At 38.7% G+C, this 23,884-nt stretch overlaps 4 protein-coding genes and 1 pseudogene across 4 annotated transcripts; all 5 read right to left on the bottom strand.

The window, feature by feature from the left end:
- Positions 1-4,888: 4,888 nt before the first annotated feature.
- LOC131543073 (odorant receptor 131-2-like) lies at positions 4,889-6,175 on the bottom strand. The gene is made up of 2 exons (XM_058780287.1): positions 6,088-6,175; positions 4,889-5,832 (listed from the first exon to the last, which is right to left on the bottom strand). The coding sequence occupies exon 2, from the start codon at positions 5,807-5,809 to the stop codon at positions 4,889-4,891; it is 921 nt and encodes a 306-aa protein (XP_058636270.1). The 5' UTR covers positions 5,810-5,832; positions 6,088-6,175.
- An 872-nt stretch (positions 6,176-7,047) lies between these two features.
- Positions 7,048-8,883, bottom strand: LOC131543072 (odorant receptor 131-2-like; annotated as a pseudogene).
- Positions 8,884-10,949: 2,066 nt separating this feature from the next.
- Positions 10,950-12,176, bottom strand: LOC131543071 (odorant receptor 131-2-like). The gene has a single exon (XM_058780286.1). The coding sequence runs from the start codon at positions 11,868-11,870 to the stop codon at positions 10,950-10,952; it is 921 nt and encodes a 306-aa protein (XP_058636269.1). The 5' UTR covers positions 11,871-12,176.
- LOC131542676 (odorant receptor 131-2-like) lies at positions 12,171-14,678 on the bottom strand. The gene is made up of 3 exons (XM_058779577.1): positions 14,631-14,678; positions 14,201-14,470; positions 12,171-13,357 (listed from the first exon to the last, which is right to left on the bottom strand). Exons 2-3 carry the CDS (start codon positions 14,459-14,461, stop codon positions 12,638-12,640), a joined length of 981 nt encoding a protein of 326 aa, XP_058635560.1. The 5' UTR covers positions 14,462-14,470; positions 14,631-14,678; the 3' UTR covers positions 12,171-12,637.
- A 6,392-nt stretch (positions 14,679-21,070) lies between these two features.
- LOC131542735 (odorant receptor 131-2-like) lies at positions 21,071-23,511 on the bottom strand. Its single transcript, XM_058779678.1, has 2 exons — positions 23,384-23,511; positions 21,071-22,381 (listed from the first exon to the last, which is right to left on the bottom strand). Exon 2 carries the CDS (start codon positions 22,370-22,372, stop codon positions 21,425-21,427), a length of 948 nt encoding a protein of 315 aa, XP_058635661.1. The 5' UTR covers positions 22,373-22,381; positions 23,384-23,511; the 3' UTR covers positions 21,071-21,424.
- Positions 23,512-23,884: the final 373 nt, after the last annotated feature.

Genomic DNA, 23,884 nt, shown 5'->3' with positions numbered 1-23,884 from the left:
GTTTTCACAATTGTCTTAACAATGAAAATGACCAGCAAGACCAAATGAAATAAATAGGCCTTGGAAACGTAAAAACAATGACTGTGCATTGCATCAGCTCTGAACCTGCTCAAACTCCTCAACACCTTTTCATATTCAAATGAATTAACAGGTGAATGCAATTTGTGACAACTTAGATCTTGTTGCAGATTGATATGCTACCCAGTGCCAAGAGGGAGGAGATGTGTTTTCATTTTAGTAGTGTGGCACAAGCGATAGCAAACCAATTCATTCTTCGCTGGGTAACACCAACCAAAAATTAATCTGATCAGAAGGACTGATTAGCATTAATATTCCACAGTTAAACACCAACTGATTTTCTAAATTTACTAGAAAAAATAATGAAAGGGAGGTGAAAAATACTCAAAATTAACTGGGTTCTCTCAGTATTTGTTTCTGTCTCAGGTTGACCACTGCAATTCCTTGAAAGTGAGATACCAGGAAAGCACCTGATTCCAGCTACATCAAACCAGGACAGCGGAATTGTCAGAATATAACCTGAAATTGCGAGAGATGGGTGCAACGACTCTTCAAGAGGCCATTCACACTTCACAATAGTACATTACCACACAAATCTCTACATGGCCTTCGGATTAGCACCGAACTAAATTTTGCAACACAGATTGTTAGAGATTAGACTCCACCCATCTCCCAGACATGAGCACAGAGCACACACATTTGCATCATCACCTCATCTATACTAACCAGTCTGAACACTACGCATCACAGAAGACAGTGATGGCTTAGATTTCAAATATGGTACTCCACTAAAGACCTATTGTCCATCTTCACACTAACAGAACAACATAGCTTCACACACATAGGACAGTAGAGCTAATCCCATGATGACAATCTAAAGAAAGACACATAATAATTGCTATTTACAACCGTCATCTCATGGGAAGCACCTAATATACATATGCATGATTACCGTCACAAATCGATGATGTTAAATTATGAACAAGGCAAATCTGCCATGAAAATTCAAAAGGTTATTGGGATGTCTTGGCAAACCAGAGGGCCCGCTGGTTTCCCAACAGATCACTAATAACAGAAACATTATCAAAATGATTAAACATGGAGTGCGGACACTTCTGTTGATCAGCTACAAAATGTACAATTTGACTATGGCATCGAATGTGACTTAGCTTGCATGACACACACACACAAACACACACACACACACACACACACACACACACACACACACACACTATTACAAGGGATCCAGGATCTCCATTCTTGTATAAAACCTAAGCACACTTTAGATCACTACCTTGAAATCTTAGGTGACTTGCATTGGAGAACTATATATGTCTATACCTTTGTAATTGGGATTGAATATTTAATATTATTATTATTGTCATGTTTTAATGATGCATACCAACTTTATAAATATGTAAGTTACACTGACTTTTGCTACTTTTCATTTGAGCCACTCAGACCAAGCATTCTTTAATTCCACTACCATTAAAATCCATCAGAGTGGTAGTGAGGAATTGGCTATTTTAAATGGGACCACCTTATGAAATGAGACCTCAAAAGACACCTGAGACCCAACGTACCATTTGCACTTGTTGACATGAACCTACCGTATGTTTTTGCTTTGTTATAAGTTCTTGTACCAAATCTCACAGCTTTCTTCTCATTTTCAATGACATAAAGTTCATCATTGTTCAATCGTGAAGTCATTAAGATGCTGTTTAAATGTCTCACACAAAGCAGTGTGTAACCAGCGAGAACCCTTCACCTGTTGGAGTCTGCCCAGCAATCTGTACAATTGAGGTGACAAGATTCAACAAAAGAGGCAAGAAAGTCCTAGGGAAGGTGTCACTAGAGACAGAAGTTTCTCCATGATGGAACGACTGTCAAGCAATAAAAGGCCTGGATTGATTCAATGAACTATGCACACGGGTTGTCCTCAACCAGACATATGAAAACCTGAACCCATTCATCCACCTGCTGAATTCAAGCTACATGCACCTGCTGAGACTGGTGTACACAAAGGCCTTTCTAAAGGCCTCTACAACTGCAAATACTACATCACAAGGACCACAAGTGTCTGACAAGTGACCTCTTTGGGAATCATATGGAATTGACCCACGTGGTCAAAGGGAGGAAACTGTAAGAATTACAGAACCTCAGACACTTTGAACTGGGTGCAGGTGTGCGTGATCAGAACTCTGGTGAGGTGGATCGCTGTGATTGGTGGAGTGAAGGGCCTGACTGAGCTGTGACAACTACTAACTACTTGGATCAATATTCTAAAGTGAAGAGCATCATAACTCCCTAATATTGACTGACATCATTGTAAGCTTTTGAGATATACTGTATGTTTGGATAATAATGACTCAAGTGTTACAACAACCTTCTGAAGAAACTACTAATTATTTGGATCAGTGTTCTAAAGTGAAGATCACAGTATCCCACTAGTAATAATTTAAGTGTTACCAAATCTAGCAAAATGAATTACTAACCAGAAACTTACAAAAACCTCAAAAGTTTACAAAGACTTCAGTAAATACCAGGGAGTTATCACAATCTTCACTTTAGAATTCTGATCAAAAAATTTAGTAATTCCTTTAGAAGGATGTAGTACCACCTGAATAATTACTATCCAATACTTTACAAAACCCTCAAAAGCTTACTTTTCATTATGTCATTACTAGGGAGTTATCATGATCTTTACTTGAGAATACTGATCCAAATAATTAGTAATTCCTTCTGAAGAATTTGATAATACTTGAGTCATTACTAGCGGGTTACCATGACCTTCACTTTAGAGTTAATTATACATTATGTATTATTTATATTAATTATGAACCTGTATACAGTAGTTCTTAGGGAGGTATGAAAAATAGAAGTTCCTGATTAGCTAATAGTGAACTACCACATTCAACTAAGCACTATTACTTACTAATTCATTAATCAGTTTCTTGATAGATACTAATAGTTACTGGGGTGCTAATATTGCGTTACTCGTATGTTCCTGTGCAGTATTCATTAATAATAGTAATAATAGTGTAAGAATTACAGAACCTCAGACACTTTGAACTTCTGAGATGGACAACACCAACACGGTGTATTAACATACAGACATCTGTCTCCACATCCCACTGAGAGAAAATGCAGGAAAACGCCTCTCACATATGCATCAGTGCATTTTCAACCCTTCCTTCCCTCACCCATCCTTCCCTTCACTCAACTCACTCAGAATGGTCAATAGTGGAATATAATGTTCTACATTAATGCAAGTGATATTAACAGTCATGTTTGGTATCATTTGAATTGTCTCAGGGCAACTGGTACAATGGTCTTATTCTTATAAGAAGTAAACTAAAAGGTAATACAGATCCTAAGAGTTTAGAGAGATTTTGCATACTGTCGAGGGCAGGTCAGTTTCAAGTGGTTTCCATGCAAAATTACCTTTTGTCCCAAAAGGTGTTAACTCGTCAATGCAAATTCCAATCGTTAGCTCCTGTCTCCATCTCGGGATGTTGGTCTTGTTCTGGGGTACTTAAGGAAGTGTTGCAAAAGGATCGGGCGATCTGTAGCCAGAAGCCCGTAGTGTGGTGTCTCTATACTTCACACTATGTATTTCTATAAAGTCAGGTATGCATCTTTTACTCATAGATTTATCTTTGAGAATTCGATGTTTTGTATTGATATGATCTGATATCTCTGAATTGGCTATGTAATTGACATAATACATATTTACCTGACTGATAATAAATTGTTACATTTGATCTTATTCTGTTTTACTCTGTAATTATTGACTCTAGTAGAATATGTTGTATCCTTGTTAGAGACATGAGCACCTGAATGAACGAGTAAATATAAAGTAAAGAGTCACCAGAATAATCAAATATCAGAAGAATACTAATTAGAAATAGACAAACAACCAATTTGCATTTCAACCTAAATTCGATGTTATAATAAAATGGAGTCAGATTAGATATTAAAATGGAGTCAGATTAGATATTAAAATGGAGTCAGATTTGAAGTTAACCTAGACTGAACAATTTTGCGCGCTGAAAAGGCCGAACGCGCAGGAAACCTTCACCCACGATTGGATACCGTCCTTGGACCAAATTTGTGGACCTTACAATAGTATTCATTAATAACAGTATTCTAAAGTATTACCAAAATTGCTTTAAATTTTCATTATCCATTATCTGTTTCACAATGTATTAAAATATATGTTTAATATGAGGAGACTTTCAAACACTCACTAATGAGCTGCCTCACACGGGTCTCATAAAATATGAGAAACTGTTCATCGGGCATTTGAACTAACAAGAAATAGATAACCCAATTAGATAGACTTTTTAATGTTGTGAATGGGTATAAAAAGATTTTTGGTGCTTTAAACATTGAGTCTATTCATGTGTCTTTGTCAAAGGTCTATTGACTTTCAGAAGCAGCATAAAATCCCTTTTTAGTCAAAACATATCTAGGAGATGGCAAAAGTAAGTTATGATGTTTTATTAACAAAATTCGGGAGGAGTACGTTCAGATAATTAATCTGATTAACACGAGAGGAGCACAATCAGTAATCAGCCTAATTAACAGGGTTCGGGACAAATTCTGAACTCAGAGCCCTCCCCTCTGACAGCAGGCCAAATACGCATAACCTTTACTCTGTTTATTACATGTAAGTGTTAACTCGTGAAACTCTCTAGGCTTCTTTAAAGACTTTACTAATCTAGTCCAAAGAAAGAACTTAAGATCTTCATGTCACGCATGGATATTATCTTTAGTTTAATATTTATCACTCAATCAATATTAAATCACTCAATTAATATCACAAGATATAAAATGTAAAAATAATACACATTCTGTTCATAGCTTACTTTACTGGAATTATCTGTGTCCTTACTTGTTTGCAACAAAAATAAACTTTGATACGCTCAGCAAATTGCTTATCTCTCATACCGTAGATTAGTGGGCTTAGTAACCTTGGTAGAACATTTGACAACAAATACAGAATAAATAGAATAGTTGTTCGACTCTGAGGAAAAAAATTGACAAGTGCTGAATCCACGAGTGCGGTGACGTAGGACATCATACACAGTAAAAGCTGACCTCCGTGCAGCAGTATCGTGTTCCGGGCCTTTCTAGCAGACACTCGATCTGCACTAGCAGCGTTTGCTGCGGAAAGAACCTTGAAGTACGTGACGATCAGCGTAACCCACACAAATGACAAATACACAACATTCGACACAGTATCTTTGACTGTGTGTTGCCAGGTGTTGTAAATGAACAATCCGTGGCATAAAAACACAGTTGAGAAAAAGCTTGCTGGTTGAGTTGATAATGTGATGAATATATCACTGAAAGCTGGCACTGCTGACAGAGTCCATATGAACCAGATGAGAATGTAGGTCCTGCGAACTGTGCATATTTGTGGGTGATGTAATGGTTTGCAAATGGAAATGTAACGCTCTATGGCCATGCAGGCCAGATTTAGCGGATTGTTTTTGTTGACTATAACTGCAAATAATAGCACAAGAGAACAAACAGATACATTGACGTTACGAAACACATATGTTGCAATTTGTAAGAACACAGAAATGGACAAAATAATTATGTCATTGATTACCAAATGGATGTATAAAATGTATCTTGGGTCACTGCAGAAAATGGTATTTTTGAAAAAGACAAGCACAAATGTCCCATTGATATAGTTGATGATTAGTCCGAGGACTACACTGATGAAGTTCTTGATGAACATGTCATAAAACGGATCCTTTGGAATGGTGCTGTTCATTATGATCCTGTAAGCTGCAACAGCTGATGAATTCAAATGGTTAAATTAGTTTAAGTACACAAATTTAAGTGCAATATCATTGAAATAATAGCATCTTAATTATCAGTATAAAGCTGTACAAGCTCACTCAAAGCACTGTATATAATACATTAACATGAAAAAAATAAATTATTAATGTATTTGTATCAACCATAACAAAGACAGCTGAAGAGAAAGAGATATTCACGCGACTGTGGTGAGACTTTACAAATTTCATGACACGGAATGCATAAACTAACCTGCCGTATTGCTATGGCCTCTGACATCAAAGAAATACTTGATAGCCTGTACTTTATATATCCTTATGATGATGCAATGGGTGTGCTCTCTAAAGGGCATGACCTTCTTTAAAATGATGCAATGCTGATCAAGGTTTGCATGTCCTAGATGCTTTTTTGGATATTTTTAAAAACAAACAAACAAGAACACCAATTATAGCAACAATATACTTTGCTCATACACATACATATACACATTTTGTCACGGTTACACGAGGCTCCACCACCACTCAACACTTCCAATCACCCGAATACTAATCAGCCACACATGTCATGTAGCACGCACCCAGCACTCACTCATTGTCTGGTCTCCCTCGTGGATCACAGATGCTAACGTTATTCTACTCACCAAGTGTGAATCTTCTCCTTCCAAGGATTGTACTTCGTCTCCAACAATCTTCTAGAACATTCTCCTTCACTCACCTGTTTCCCCCGCTCCTGGACCCCAATACTTACCTCTCCGTGCTGTGTGTGTGATCTTCAGTCTGGTAATCCAGTTATCATTCCATCCAGAGTCTCGTCTGTCTCCTAACGTCCATATCATCTTGTTGAACTTGACTGTCAATAAATACAACCGTTGAGGGTTTTTATTACCTAACATCTGTCTGAGTCTGTGTTCCCTGACACATTTTAACTTGAAATTGTAATTTTAACTACTGTCTTATATATTAATATAAACCTTTATATAAAGTTTTTATAGTGCCAAAAGTGTTTAACAATTTAGCAGTGTGAAGGGATTCTTTTCAAACAGGTCTTTTAGTTTTAAATACACAATTATATGGATTTGATCTTTTGAATCATATAATTTTATATATCAACATTGCCTGTTAAAATGAAATTTTCGATTTCTGAAATATTTCTCTACTCCAGAAATCAGTGTCATCTACAAATCATTCATGTGGCACAGAAATGAACAAAACATCATCCAGACTTTTGAGAGAAATATCTGGCCGGATTTACTTTGTGTGCTTTAGAGACAAAGTATTTGAGCCAAAACTTGCGAAACTTCTCATCCCTGAATCCATAAATCATAGGACTGAGAAACCGTGGGATAATGTAGACCAGAAGAAAATTAACATAACGGATCTCTAGGCCATACATTGGAAACAGTTGTATGAGTTGAGCCTGCATGGACGGCACGACAAACGCCAGCATGCACAGCAACCACTGAACCCCATGGAGCAGCACTGTGTTTCGGGCCTTCTTGGCTGACACCAGGTCAGTGGAGGCCGCACGGGCATGATCTTACAGTACGTATAAAGCAAAGTCAAGAAGACAAAAGAGAAATACACGCTGTCAAACACGCAGTTCTTGTAATAAATTGAACGGTCTCGGAATAGGAGTGAGTGATCGCAGAAAATGGACGTGTGGAAGAACAGTGGTGGTTCTTTGGCCACGCTGATGAAAAGATCGGTGAGAGGTGGAGTGAAGCTCAGGAGGAATATGACTCCGATGATCCACATGGTGCGGGTGACCGTGCAGATGTGGCTGTAATGGAGAGGGAAGCAGATGGAGATGTAGCGCTCCAGGGCCATGCCGGCCAGGATGAGCGGGGTGGAGCGCGTGGTCGTCACAGTGGTCATGATCAGCGGGCAGCAGGTAGATGCCAGGATCTTTGAGAAGGCATAACTCACCTAGAACAGAAAGAAAAGAACACAAACAACATGCACATTAGAAATGGCATTGTTTCACTATAGAGTCATTATACTGAAACATTTGTTTTCAAATCGTCTTGTCACTTTTATTCAGTTTTGTGAGTAAAAATTCAAACATTTAAAGTCAAGTTTCAATTTTTGTGGTATACTGTAAAAATTGTTACAGTGAACGATTTAACATTCTAAAAACAAAATAGAATAGAAACGAAATAGAAAAGATTTTCACTTACAAGCAATTTATTTTTATTTTTTTTTATTTTAAAATTTGCTACAAGAGATTTATATTTCAAATAATGCTGTTCTTTTGAACTTTCTATTAATAAACAATTCCTGGAAAAATGTATTACGAAAATATAAAGCAGCACAACTGTTTTCAACACTCGGTTTTAAACTAAGAATAAAAAAGTAAAAAATAACATTTAAAAAAACAAATGATTCAACTTTCTACTTTTGTGGGGGAAAGATAATAAATACACTCAGAAATAAAGGTACAAAAGCTGTCACTGGGGCGGTACCTTTTCAAAAGGTACATTTTGGTACCTTAAAGGTACATATTAGTACTTAAAGTGTACATATATTGAACCTAATAGGTACAAAAGTGTACCTTTTGATAAGGTACCGCCCCCAGTGACAGCTTTTGTACCTTTATTTCTGAGAGTGTAGATAATAAGAAAAGAGCAGCAGATCAGCAAATTATGATTTCTGAATGATCATGTGACACTGAAGACTGGGGTTATGATGCTAAAAATTCAGCTTTGCATCACAGAAATAAGTACATTTGAAGATATATTCAAACAGAAAACAGTTATTTTAAATTGCGATAATATTTGAAAATATTGCTTAGTTTTGCTTGAAATATTTAAAATAAGTCACCACATGTTTGATATTTTGTATCCAATGCAATTGCACTTAGGCATTTCTAAGTGTTCTTTAAGTCATTTTTGGCCCCATATTTCATCTCAATACTAACCACATACAAGGCAGTGACCAGTGTCAGTTGTACCGCATCATTAATGACCATGCAGATAAACATGATAAAACGTGGATCTTCATAGAAGAAACTGTGCTTGCGGAAAGTGGACACCATATTGCAGTTAAAGTTACTGAGCGCCAGCCACACAAGCATGGCCACAATGTTTTTAGTGAGAGCAGCGCTGAAGCTGTCCCGCGGTATGGCATTCAGGAGGAGTAAAGAGGAGTTACCGTACTCTGAGACAGCGCTGGAGTTCATGTTCTCAACCTGAGATGATAAAGCACACATTATAGAGAGTGTGCACAACTACATATAACATTCTGCATTGTACCATTCATCTTTTACATTAAGTAACTACAGTCAAAGTCATATAAAAACACATGCATGATTATGATTTATTATAGTGGCATATGGGTATATATAACACCTGAAATCATATGAATGCACAATTTACTATTTCTATTGTTAGAGCTACTGCTGCACAATTAAATACTAACACTTAAACAGCTATGTTTAAGTATGTTTAACAGTTATGTCAGGAATTCAATTTACTCACCACCAACTGACTCAACTGACTCTTGCACCACACTAACTGTTGCACATCAATCCAGACTACAATTCCCATCATCCATTACACTGATGACACACACACACACACACAGCTGATTGCACTGATCATACAGCTGGTTGCACTGATCACACAGCTTACTTAAACCATGGACTTCCTCAGGCAGATCGCCGAGTATTGTACGCATATATCACTCTCCTAGCGATAGCTACTCTACGGAGCTCACTTAGTCGTCATAGTCTTGCCTTGCCTGTTTTCTAGTGTTTTTTATTCTTGCCCGTGTTTCCTGGATTAACCCCTTGCCCTGCCGTTCGGACTCTGTTTGCACCTCACTTGGACTATTGCTTGTGTACCTGGATTATCTCTCTGCCTTGCCCTGTTGGATATTGTTCGCCTATCGTAGACCCAAGCTTGCCCAATGATTACTCTGTGTCTTGCACATGCCATACCTGTTTGCTGGTGTTTTGACCCTGCCTGTGTTTTGACCACGTCTCTGTTTAATAAAGCTTGCAAATGGATCCGCACGTCTCTCGTCTTGTCGGCTCCGTTACAGGAAGGATGTAGTACCACCTGAATAATTACTATCCAATACTTTACAAAACCCTCAAAAGCTTACTTTTCATTACGTCATTACTAGCGGGGTTACCATGACCTTCACTTTAGAGTTAATTATACATTATGTATTATTCATATTAATTATGAACCTGTATACAGTAGTTCTTAGGGAGGTATGAAAAAATAATAGTTCCTGATTAGCTAATAGTGAACTACCACATTCGACTAAGCACTATTAATTACTAATTCATTAATCAGAGTCTCTTGATAGATACTAGTTACTGGGGTGCTAATATTGCGTTACTCGTGTGTTCCTGTGTAGTTATTCATTAATAATGAAACAGCATTCTAAAGTGTTACCAAAATTGCTTTAAATCTTCATCATCCATTATCTGTTTCACAATGTATTAAAATGTAAATATATGTTTAATATAAGGAGACTGTCAAACATTCACTAATGAGCTGCCTCACACGGGTCTCATAAAATAAGAGAAACTGTTCATCGGGCATTTGAACTAAGAAATAGATCACCCAATTAGATAGACTTTGTAATGTTGTGAATGGGTTTAAAAATATTTTTGGTGCTTTAAACATTCTCACAGTCTATTCACGTGTCATTGTCATAGGCCTATTGCTTTTCAGAAGCAGCATAAAATCCCCTTTTAGTCAAAACACATATCTAGGAGATAGCAAAAGAAAGTTATGATGTTTTATTAACAAAGTTCGGGAGGAGCACGTTCAGATAATTAATCTGATTAACACGAGAGGAGCACAATCAGTAATCAGCCTAATTAACAGGGTTCGGGACAAATTCTGAACTCGGAGCCCTCCCCTCTGACAGCAGGCCAAATACGCATAACCTTTACTCTGTTTATTATATGTAAGTGTTAACTCGTGAAACTCTCTAGGCTTCTTTAAAGACTTTACTAATCTAGTCCAAAGAAAGAACTTAAGATCTTCATGTCACGCATGGATATTATCTTTAGTTTAATATTTATCATGAGTGAAGAAAATCACTCATTTAATATCGCCAGATATAAAATGTAAAAATAAAACACATTCTGTTCATAGCTTACTTCACTGGAATTATCTGTGTACTTACTTGTTTGCAATAAAAATACACTTTGATACGCTTAGAAAATTGCTTATCTCTCAAGCCGTAGATTAGTGGGCTTAGTAACCTTGGTAGAACATTTGACAACAAATACAGAATAAAGAGAATAGTTGATCGACTCTGAGGAAAAAGATCTACAAGTGCTGAATCTACGAGTGCGGTGACGTAGGACATCATACACAGTAAAAGCTGACCTCCGTGCAGCAGTATCGTGTTCCGGGCCTTTCTAGCAGACACTCGATCTGCACTAGCAGCGTTTGCTGCGGAAAGAACCTTGAAGTACGTGACGATCAGCGTAACCCACACAAATGACAAATACACAACATTCGACACAGTATCTTTGACTGTGTGTTGCCAGGTGTTGTAAATGAACAATCCGTGGCATAAAAACACAGTTGAGAAAAAGCTTGCTGGTTGAGTTGATAATGTGATGAATATATCACTGAAAGCTGGCACTGCTGACAGAGTCCATATGAACCAGATGAGAATGTAGGTCCTGCGAACTGTGCATATTTGTGGGTGATGTAATGGTTTGCAAATGGAAATGTAACGCTCTATGGCCATGCAGGCCAGATTTAGTGGATTGTTCTTGGTGACTATAACTGCAAATAATAGCACAAGAGAACAAACAGATACATTGACGTTACGAAACACATATGCTGCAACTTGTAAGAACACAGAAATGGACAGCATAATTATGTCATTGATTACCAAATGGATGTATAAAATGTATCTTGGGTCACTGCAGAAAATGGTATTTTTGAAAAAGACAAGCACAAATGTCCCATTGATATAGCTGATGATTAGTCCGAGGACTACACTGATGAAGTTCTTGATGAACATGTCATAAAACAGATCCTTTGGAATGGTGCTGTTCATTATGATCCTGTAAGCTGCAACAGCTGATGAATTCAAATGGTTAAATTAGTTTAAGTACACAAATTTAACATTGAAATAATAGCATCTTAATTATCAGTATAAAGTTGTACAAGCTCACTCAAAGCACTGTATATACTACATTAACATGAAAAAAAATAATTATTAATGTATTTGTATCAACCATAACAAAGACAGCTGAAGAGAAAGAGACATTCATGTGATTGTGGTGAGACTTTACAAATTTCATGACACGGAATAGCCTGTACTTTATATATCCTTATGATGATGCAATGGGTGTGCTCTCTAAAGGACATGACCTTCTTTAAAATGATGCAATGCCGATCAAGGTTTGCATGTCCTAGATGCTTTTTTGGATATTTTTAAGATACTGTATTTTTAAGTAAAAACAAACAAACAAACAAGAACGCCAATTATAGCAACAATATACTTTGCTCATACACATACATATACACATTTTAACTTGAAATTGTAATTTTAACTACTGTCTTATATATTAATATAAACCTTTATACAAAGTTTGTATAGTGCCAAAAGTGTTTAACAATTTAGCAGTGTGAAGGGCTTCTTTTCAAACAGGTCTTTTAGTTTTAAATACACAATTATATGGATTTTATCTTTTGGATCATATAATTTTCTATATCAACATAGCCTGTTAAAATGAAATTTTCGATTTCTGAAATATTTCTTTACTCCAGAAATCAGTGTCACCTACAAATCATTCATGTGGCACAGAAATGAACAAAACATCATCCAGGCTTTTGAGAGAAATATCTGTCCGGATTTACTTTGTGTGCTTTAGAGACAAAGTATTTGAGCCAATACTTGCGAAACTTCTCATCCCTGAATCCATAAATCATAGGACTGAGAAACCGTGGGATAATGTAGACCAGAAGAAAATTAACATAACGGATCTCTAGGCCATACATTGGAAACAGTTGTATGAGCGGAGCCTGCATGGACGGCACGACAAACGCCAGCATGCACAGCAACAGCTGAACCCCATGGAGCAGCACTGTGTTTCGGGCCTTCTTGGCTGACACCAGGTCAGTGGAGGCCGCACGGGCCGTCAGCATGATCTTACAGTACGTATAAAGCAAAGTCAAGAAGACAAAAGAGAAATACACGCTGTCAAACACGCAGTTCTTGTAATAAATTGAACGGTCTCGGAATAGGAGTGAGTGATCGCAGAAAATGGACGTGTGGAAGAACAGTGGTGGTTCTTTGGCCACGCTGATGAAAAGATCGGTGAGAGGTGGAGTGAAGCTCAGGAGGAATACGACTCCGATGATCCACATGGTGCGGGTGACCGTGCAGATGTGGCTGTAATGGAGAGGGAAGCAGATGGAGATGTAGCGCTCCAGGGCCATGCCGGCCAGGATGAGCGGGGTGGAGCGCGTGGTCGTCACAGCGGTCATGATCAGCGGGCAGCAGGCAGATGCCAGGATCTTTGAGAAGGCATAACTCACCTAGAACAGAAAGAAAAGAACACAAACAACATGCACATTAGAAATGGCATTGTTTCATTATAGAGTCATTATACTGAAACACATTTGTTTTTAAATCGTCTTGTCACTTTTATTCAGTTTTGTGAGTAAAAATTCAAACATTTAAAGTCAAGTTTCAATTTTTGTGGTATACATTTTTTTACAGTGAATGATTTAACATTCTAAAAACAAAATAGAATAGAAACGAAATAGAAAAGATATTCACTTGCAAGCATTTTTTTTTTTTTTTTTTTTTTTTATTTATTTATTTTTTTAATTTGCTACAAGAGATTTATATTTCAAATAATGCTGTTCTTTCGAGCTTTCTATTCATAAACAATTCCTGGAAGAATGTATTACGAAAATATAAAGCAGCACAACTGTTATCAACACTCGGTTTTAAACTAAGAATAAAAAAGTAAAAAATAACATTTAAAGTTTAAAATTTTAGTGGTATGAAAATTGTTGCAACAAATGATTCAACTTTCTACTTTTGTGGGGGAAAGATAATAAATAGATAATAAGAAACGAGGAGCAGATCAGCAAATTATTATGATTTCTGAATGATCGTGACACTGAAGACTGGGGTTATGATGCTGAAAAATCAGCTTTGCATCACAGAAATAAGTACATTTGAAGATATAATCAAACAGAAAACAGTTATTTTAAATTGTGATAATATTTGAAAATATTGCTTAGTTTTGCTTGAAATATTTAAAATAAGTCACCACATGTTTGATATTTTGTATCCAATGCAATTGCACTTGGGCATTTCTAAGTGTTCTTTAAGTCCTTTTTGGCCCCATATTTCATCTCCATACTAACCACATACAAGGCGGTGACCAGCGTCAGTTGTACTGCATCATTAATGACCATGCAGATAAACATGATATAACGTGGATCTTCATAGAAGAAACTGTGATTGCGGAAAGTGGACACCATACTGCAGTTAAGGATACTGAGCGCCAGCCACACAAGCATGGCCACAATGTTTTTAGTGAGAGCAGCGCTGAAGCTGTCCCGCGGTATGGCATTCAGGAGGAGTAAAGAGGAGTTACTGTACTCTGAGACAGCGCTGGAGTTCATGTTCTCAACCTGAGATGATAAAGCACACATTATAGACAGTGTACACAACTACACATAACATTCTACATTGTACCATTCATCTTTTACATAAAGTAACTACAGTCAAAGTCATATAAAAACACATGCATGATTATGATTTATTATAGTGGCATATGGGTATATATAACACCTGAAATCATATGGATGCACAATTTACTATTTCTATTGTTAGAGCTACTGCTGCACAATTAAATACTAACACTTAAACAGCTATGCTTTTGGTTACTGAAAGAAATAAATGTCATAAACATGTCTTGTAAGGCACAATTTGTCTCAGTATAATGTTATTTTCCTATTTGCTTCATTTAAAAATATCTAACTAGATCTTATAGAGATGTTAGTTAGTTAAGCCTCTTACCTAAAATGCCTCCTGCCCTATCTAACAGTCCAGGCCTGTGGTGAATCTTATATACTTTATGGATGTGCTATAGATCAGGGTAGCTGATTGGAGGATGCACAGAAAACTCTTCAGGGTTTTGACATTAGCACAATTTTTGTTTTTCCCAGGGACGAATGTATGTAAACAGAGGTGTATACCAACACATGTTAAATTTGCTGTTAAATATGCTTGAATATTAGTGCTGTCAAACGATTAATCGCATCCATAATAAAAGTTTTTTGTTTACATAATATGTGTGTATACTGTGTATATTTATAATATACAAACACATGCATGTATATATTTAAGAAAAATATGTTATGTTTATATATTAAATATATTTATATATAATATAAAATATAAGAATATGAATATATAAATGTATAAACATGTAAATATTTTCAAAATATATACTGTATGTGTGTATTCATATATACATAATAAATGTACACAGTGCACATACATATATTATGTAAACAAAAACTTTTATTTTGGATGTGATTAATCGTGATTAATCGTTTAACAGCACTACTGAATAAATGTTTTTTGTAGGGGTGTCAACGTTAATATTTTTTTAACGCAAATTAATCGTTTGATAAGGTTTGACTCCAACTTCTTCCAGTCATCGCAGCGCGGAAGGTTATCTATCATTGTGTGATGAGGGTACAGCGAATCAGTGTTGCCAGGATAGCGGCACAGGTGGGCTATTTTGAAAATACAGTCGTGGGAAAAATTACAGAGCTGTGGGTTGCGGTTTTTGGGGCTACTTTTATAATGTACCGCGACCGCAGTACCCACTTTCATCTGTGGCCCACCCAATGAGTTTGTAAATTTCCAAATGGATGTAATTTAAACTATACTAATAAACGTCTTATTTCACTGTAACTTTATTTAAAAATATTAAACGCTTGTTTTCATGGTCAATAGAGTGGTGGAACTATGACGTCACTTTGTAGGCGAAAACCCGGAAGCGAGTTAGCATTTTAGCACTTCCGGTTCCATTGTCCCAGAGTCAATGGGTTTTTTGAATGGGATTTTGGTTAAACCCCTTAAATAAGGTCCGTGGTTCACACAAGCTCAAGATACTTTCACGTTTTATTCTATGACATAAAACACACCAGTTACACCACACTAGTGATTTTTAAAACTGTTATGTTTCTTAAAAAAGACGGTTGCTAACAAGCTGCTAAATGGGACTACAGGCGCTGTCGGAGACATTCAACGCCATAACACCGAACAGTTTATCAATTTACAGTATTTTCCAATTGTAGTATAATTTGTAATACAATTAATTTTAGAATAACCAATGAATAGTTTCCCGCATTGCAAAAAATGCGACACGTCTTCGGATGGAAGAAGCACGTTTTATCGCTTTCCTACTGATGCAGAGACTCTGGGTTCGTACTATAAGGTAAACTCATATTACGATTATTACATGTAAACACCACATTTACCGGCTTTACGTGGTGAAAGTTTAATTATGTATATTGCTTAAAGCCACGTTAAAATTAAATGTTTAAGGCAACATGAAGCTGTTAGAAAGCATATAGATGAGGATTTCCAAGAAGCAAGGATAAAATAACATTTTGTGTATCCACCCTAACAAAATGATAGCTGAAATGTGGTACTTTGTTCACTAAAATAAGTTTAATCTTACCATATCCAAAAACTCGCTCACTCTGCTGTTATTTCAAAGATTAAATACGCGTGTCACACCTCTGGATTGTTTTGTTGTGTTTTTGCTCCCCATGTGTTCCCTGTGACCCAGTTTCTCCCCAGTCTGATTGTGTTAATTTGCTCCAGGTGTGTCTTGTTTTCCCCTGATTTCCCTGTCTTTAAAAGCCCTAGTCCTTTCAGTTAGTGTTTGTCGGGTCTACTAGTTATGTTCGTGTTTCCTGCCATTTCCTTGAAGATGTACCTTGTGTTCTATGGATTAAAGACCATTGATTATACTCCACGTTTCCCTCGTGTTCCTCACAGCACAGTCCATGACAGAAGACCCGACCTAACTTACAGTGATCTCTGTTGTACCCTCCGTTTTGTTTCTCGTTTTACCCAGTGTTTTTTGTTTCCATTGTGTGTCTTTATGGATCCCCTCCTTCGCCCCGAATTCCTCCTCCTCCTGCTGGAGCAGGGGGAGCGTTCGCTCGAGGACCATACAAGACTGTTCCTGATGTTAGCTACCACCACCAGATAGCCGGACGACGCGCTCTGCGCGTTCTATGACACGAGCCTGAATGCCGCATGCAGAGCGCTGTCGTCCGAGGATGGTCCTCAAGCGGAATTCGCCGCCTCCTGGGGATGATCTCGCCAGATCCACTCCAGGCCCTGTGCCCAGCCCACCATCTCCCCGCTGCATGGAGCGCATGACGGAGACATGCCAGAGACGCTGACGGAGAGCCATCGCCTGCCGCGACCGACGAGCCATTGCCGCACGGAGCAACAGAGCTGAGGATTGCCGCGGAGCTGGAGCTACAATGACGTGCAAGGTGCGTGAGCCAGTTCTTGGGGAGAACGTCACAGACTGTTTGAGCGCGGAGAGGAGCTCCGCCCCCTGCACCGCGGCTGAGAGTGAGCCGAGTATGGCGCGTGGATTGTGCCACAACAAGGGTCGGAAGGCTCCTGTGCCTGCTCCCCGTAAGCGTCCTCCAGAGCATGCGCTTCCAGAGCGCAACTCCAGTGTCCGCTCCCCTTAAGCGTTACCCAGAGCCCGCGCCTCTAGAGCGCCCTCCAGTGGTGGCTCCTGTTTCTGAGGTCAGCCCTGGAATTCTGGAAGCTTTCAAATGCCCACCCTCCCACCCACTCCTGCCTCCTCCACCGCTGTTGTCTGGCAGCCCCTCTGCTCGCCCTCAGCCCACCATCTATGTGGTGTGAGCTCGGCGGGACTACCATCCTCCAGCGTTGCCATGGTCAGAGTTTCCCTCGACTCCGCCTCCAGCCTCCGAGGCCCGGAGACCCCTCGGCTCCACCATGGCTCCTAGCTCCCTCCTCTCCACCGTGGCCGGCAGTCCACTAGCTCCGCCGGGCTCCCTCGTCCCTCCGGCTCCGGCCTTGGTCTGGCGTCGACCATCCTGCACCTTGGGACTCCACTCCTCCGTCTTCGCTTCGTCCCTCCGGCTCCGTCAGGCTCCTTCATCCCCTCAGCTCCTCCTCTCTCCTCTGTCGCTCTGGCTCCACCGCGGCCTCCCGTACCCACGCCTCTGTGTCAGTCGCCGGCACAATCTGCTCCGCCTAGGACCCCCGGATCCTCCCCGTCGCCCTTGCTCTTCGGCTCTCCGTCTCAGCCTCGCACTCCTCCTCCATGGCTCCTCCCACCGTCGGCTCCACCATGGGCCATCATGGCTGTGGCCTGGGTCCTGCTGGGCGCCTCCTGCTCCGGATCCCTCCTGTCTCCTCCCTGGCTCCTCCCTCCTTCGTCACCTCCCTGGTCTCTGCCAGCTGGCCCCCTCCCAGGTGTCCGTCCTCCTCCTGAGCCTCCGCCTTTGTTCCCACCCGTTTCCCCCCCCCTCTGTTGTTCCACGGTGCCAGGACGCACCTTCCGGGAGGGGGGAGTAATGTCACACCCCTGGACTGTTTTGTTGTGTTTTTGTTCCCTGTGACCCAGTTTCTCCCCAGTCTGATTGTGTTAATTTGCTCCAGGTGTGTCTTGTTTTCCCCTGATTTGCCTGTCTTTAAAAGCCCCAGTCCTTTCAGTTAGTGTTTGTTGGGTCTACTAGTTAGGTTCGTGTGTTTCCTGCCGTTTCCTTGAAGATGTACCCTGTAGTCTATGGATTAAAGACCATTGATTATACTCCACGTTTCCCTCGTGTTCCTCCCAGCACAGTCCGCCGAGCGAGGATACGTTTTTAATTAAAATATTCATATTAATCCAGGATTTATTCACTTTTAATGCACCTTATTTCGAAATGTACAGAAATACATGCTTTAAATGTCCTTTAGTTAAGATTATTTAATTTATTCACTATAGACGGTTTCATCGGGCGCACGCGCCTGGACCGCAGTTAACTTCCGGTCTGTGTTTGTTTATCGGTCTTGTTAGTGGCGCCGGCTACAAACACAGTTAAAGTTAAAGTGATAAGTGATCAGTAATGAAGTTGGGCTCAGGTTGTTGTGCTGTGGGATGTGTTTCACATACATTTATTTATTTGTGGCGACCCGCCACGATATCAAAACAGACCGAATATTCAAATGGCTTCGTTGAATAAACATGAGCACGTAATGCACGTTTAAAAATCAAAACGAGGCGCGGGTGCTTTTATATCACTGTATTTCTGAAGGACAACTGTCTTTAGAAAATGTTCGATGTCATTTTCATTTCATCTAGCAAGTTATATGCCTGATAAAGCAGCGTTTGTAAGCTCAGCGCTGCTTTGTGTAACATACAGCCCAACAGCTGTTTCCGGGGAAACCTCTAGTTCTCCCGCTTTAAAGTGCCTCCTGCTGGCAGAGAATAAATTTGCATTTTTTAAAGTCAGTCAGTCTGATTTACGCAGCAAACATATTTTGCTTGTTATCAAAACAATCTACTCTAGAGGGACTTAGCTGTTGTTACTGATTGTATTTGGATGTCTACCGGAAGTTAAGTTAGGGCCACAAAAGTAACGTTTGTTTATGTTGTTGCCGTTGAAACCGTCTATACTATTTATTACTAATGTCTCATTTCAGTTTTAGTTTGGCTCTAGTTTTGTATTTATTCCAGTTTATATGAAATGGTTCATGTAGCATGGATTAAAATTCATATATAGAGTAAATCCTTTTCACTGAACATGTTAAAAATAAGTTTGAAACAGTTGTCAGTATTGTGATGGTGGTGACGCTGAAGGCGAGCGACCGTGGTGCTGTAGTTCGTTTATAGCCTAAGTTTAGCTTTTTAGTTCTGGTGCTTTTATTTAGGCTTCAAAATTCGTCAAAGTTATATTATTTTGTGAAGATTATCTTGATGGACAAAACGTATAAGTTTCATGAACTATGATTGAACACAGAGCTTATTTGTTTTGTGATTATCCAAAAGCCTATGGAAAAATCCCATTGGCTTTTTGTCGAGGGAACCAGTTTCATGCTAACCTCCGATCCGCATACAAAGTGACGTTATAGTTCCCCACTCTATTACAGGTCGTTTCTTAGTTTTCACTCTTCCTATAGGTGCATATCATCATACACTTGTCAAAATGATGATTCGTCCGTTTCTGTTAGTCCCACCCACAATGTTATGTTTACAGCATAAGGATATATTAGTAAAATTTGCGCGTTTGTGAAGTTAAATTTGAAAATAGCCTAGTGAAGCAAACATAAATCAGATCAATTCTTTAAAAAGTAAAAGTCTTAGAAATAAATCTGGACCGTCTACAAATGAAACCCGACAGACCACCTGAGGATTGTCCGAAAACCAGTCAGTATCTGGTGTGACCACCATTTGCCTCACGCAGTGCAACACATCTCCTTCGCATAGAGTTGATCAGGTTGTTGATTGTGGCCTGTGGAATGTTGGTCCAGTCCTCTTCACTGGCTGTGCGAAGTTGCTGGATATTGGCAGGAACTGGAACACGCTGTCGTATACGCCGATCCAGAGCATCCCAATGCTCAATGGGTAACATGTCAAAGTCTCAAAGTCGCGACTGGTGTGAACGCACAGTTAGATCTTTGAGTTCAGCTCATGAAAAATGGGGCAAAAACAAAAGTTTTGCGGTTATAATTTTGTTCAGTATATAAATGTGACAAATACAAATGAAAGGAAATGCATTGATTATGCATTCATGATTAATTAATAAACAAACAGTTTATCACTATATATATATATATATATATATATATATATATACACACACACACACACATACATATATATATATATATATATATAATTTGGATTTATTTATTGTTGGATTTATTCATTTAAAGTTATTAAAGTTTTTTTTTTTTTTTTTTTTTTTACATATTCCATTTAAAGCAATAAAAACATTGCTTAATTACACTGTAAAAAATGTTAACCTGCAACCTTAAAGGGCTATTTCCATCTGATTAAACCATAAAATTGGTGTTGTTTGTATAAATTGATGTTTATGTTGATTCAGTGATTCAGTTAAATAACATTTTTGATGTACCAAGGAACTGATAGATAAGACAGACAGACAGATAGATAGATAGATATAGACCGACAGATTGATAGACAGATAGATAGATAGACTGACAGACAGACAGACAGATAGATAGATAGATAGATAGATAGATAGATAGATAGATAGATAGATAGATAGACATGCAAATAAATGTATAGCACAAGTCCATACTTTCAAATCAATGGTGGTCTATAGGCCTACATAACACTTTATAAAGCTAGAATTTATTCAAGTAAAACATTTCTGAATATCTGTGATAAACAAAACGCAGAGAATGATTAAAACCTAAAACATTGTAAAGAAAAGGTGGGGAATCATTTAAAACTACACATTTGCTAAGACAGAATCACAATTTGTTAAAGATCAGACTATGATTCCAAACCCTTGGCACATTATAATATTAGGAAAATTGTTATGTTACAGATCCTTTTAATGTTCTTCATCTTTACACTCTACTCTCGTGTCTATTCTAGTGAGACCACACACAAAATACCTCCTCAGACACTTGCGGAACTTTTTATCCCGCACTCCGTATATGACTGGACTTAAAAAGCGTGGCAAAATATAGACAATTAGATAGCTGGCGAAACGGATTTCCAGGATGCGTCCCGGGAAGATGATGTTCAGTACGCCCTCCACGCTAGGAGACACGTAGGACAGCATGCACATCAGCAACTGAACCCCGTGAAGCAAGATAGTGTTGGTCGCGCGGTTGGCGGAAGTTCTCTCGGTGGAGAGCGCGCGAGCCGCGAACACGATCCGCAGGTACGTGCAGAGCAGCGTGAGGAACACCAGCGAGAAATAAATGCCGTCGAACGTCTGGCGTTTGTACAGCAGCACAGGGTCTTTGAACACATTCTGTCTGAGACAAAAGACATTAGTTTGGAAGAAACTCAGAGGCTCTGTGGCTAAAGTCACGAAAAGGTCAGTGATGTCAGGAACCACGGATACGAACCAAATGACCGCTATGAGCATGTACGCGCGGCGCACGGTGCAGATCTGCGCGTGACGCAGAGGATAGCAGATCGCGACGTAACGCTCGATCGCCATGCCGGCCAGATTGACAGGCGTGCTGCGGGTGGTGAACACAGCCACCAGGATAAAGAAACAACACACTCCTACACTGATAGTGTACAAGATGTAGCTGACCACAAACAGGGCGATGGTTACAGTGAGCTGCACCGCGTCATTAATCACCATATGTATGAATAGAATATAGCGAGGGTCCTCATAAAAGATGTGGTGTCTGAAGAAGGTGGCCACGACGCTGCCATTGATGTAGCTGAGGAGGAGCCACACCAGGACCACGATGAAGTTCTTAATGAAGGCCGTGGTGAACGTGTCTCTCATGAGGAGTTGCTGGCCTGTTGAATTCATCACGCAGGCCTTAAAAGAGGAAAAACAGATGTAATGCACAATATGCTTTTATCCAAAGTGGCTTACATTGCAATCGAGATACACCTTTTATTAGATCTATTTCTGTTTATCTGTCTACACACTATGTAATACAGTTTGTAATATTATAGAATAAACAGTAGGTCTGGTTAAGCAGGTATCTCGAATGCAGTGTAAGCCACTTTGGATAAAAGCATCAATCAAAATAAATATAAATATTTTTTTTATGACTGGTGGTGCACCTAATATAATAATTTAAAAATGAACCACTGAAAAACCTACAGTATAACATTAAAACCTTCATTATTAAATTTATCACATGTTTATGGGATAGCAAAGATATTTAAAAAGCAAAGATATCCATATAAGATGTTTGTATGATACACAAACACTGACATAAACCAGTTTTAACACACTTGCAATGAATTAATATGTATAAATCAGTTATAAAAATGAAGCAACAACTGTTCACGTTATGATTCCATGCACAATAATGTGTATAAGATTATGGGCTTATGATGCAGATAAAAACATCAACTACTTGCTATAAACTGCTTGGTACTACTTGAGTACCCAGAAAAGCACTATATAAATTTAAGGAAGTGGTACACTTGAGTGTACTAGTGTATGAAAGATATGGTTCAAGTGTACTACAAGTGGTAACTAAATAAATTTTTTAAATGCAAAGATAGTATGTTAAAAGTACATTTTAGTTCATATTCATGGTGTCTCAAAATAGCACTGTTGAGTACACTTAGATGATCTTAAGTTGACCTTAAGAAGCACTAAAGGATCATTTTTAGTATATTAAGTACAAAATTAGTGCGCAAAAATAGAGCACTTTAAGTACATTATGGAAGTGTACTTGTTTTTCACCTGGGATAGTTAGCACAGCATGAATGAATAGAAATAGAACAAATGAATAGAAAAATGACCTTTTCTAGTCACTAGTAACTAGTCAGACCGCAGAACTCACCCCTGTCCAGCACTCACCCCTGATTGGCAAGCACCAGTTCTGTGAAGACATGACAGCTTTTTAAATGCTCCTGCACTCTGATTGTAGGTGATGATGTCAGTTATGTCACTAGGGAAAGTATAGAGACAGAGAGAGAAAAAAACAAGCTTAGTGAAATGTATAAGAGAAAAATAAGATTTTGAAATAGGATATATCAGAATAGGCCCAGTTTTAGGGGCATGTTTACTGTGTCCAAATTCTTATTTTTCCAATATATGTACATTTCACTAAGCTTGTGGGGTTTTTCTTTATTTGACATAACTGATGACATTTCCTTAAATGGAGGTAATATCAATTTATTGAAATATTAATTATATCAATTATAAGATAGATAGATACTTTCCCCCCTGTCAGACAGAGGTGATATCAGCTTGACTAATGGGCCAGGGTACTAGAGAAGTATTTCTTGTGATCTGGCTGGTCACCATGCATCTTTCGTAGTATATCCAACATTACAGGTCATATTAATGAGAAAACAC

This window comes from Onychostoma macrolepis, chromosome 06 (genome assembly GCF_012432095.1).
Source record: "Onychostoma macrolepis isolate SWU-2019 chromosome 06, ASM1243209v1, whole genome shotgun sequence".
Classification (NCBI taxonomy): domain Eukaryota; kingdom Metazoa; phylum Chordata; class Actinopteri; order Cypriniformes; family Cyprinidae; genus Onychostoma; species Onychostoma macrolepis.
Note: the sequence above shows the minus strand (reverse complement) of the source record. Positions and strands in the feature narration are given on the sequence as shown.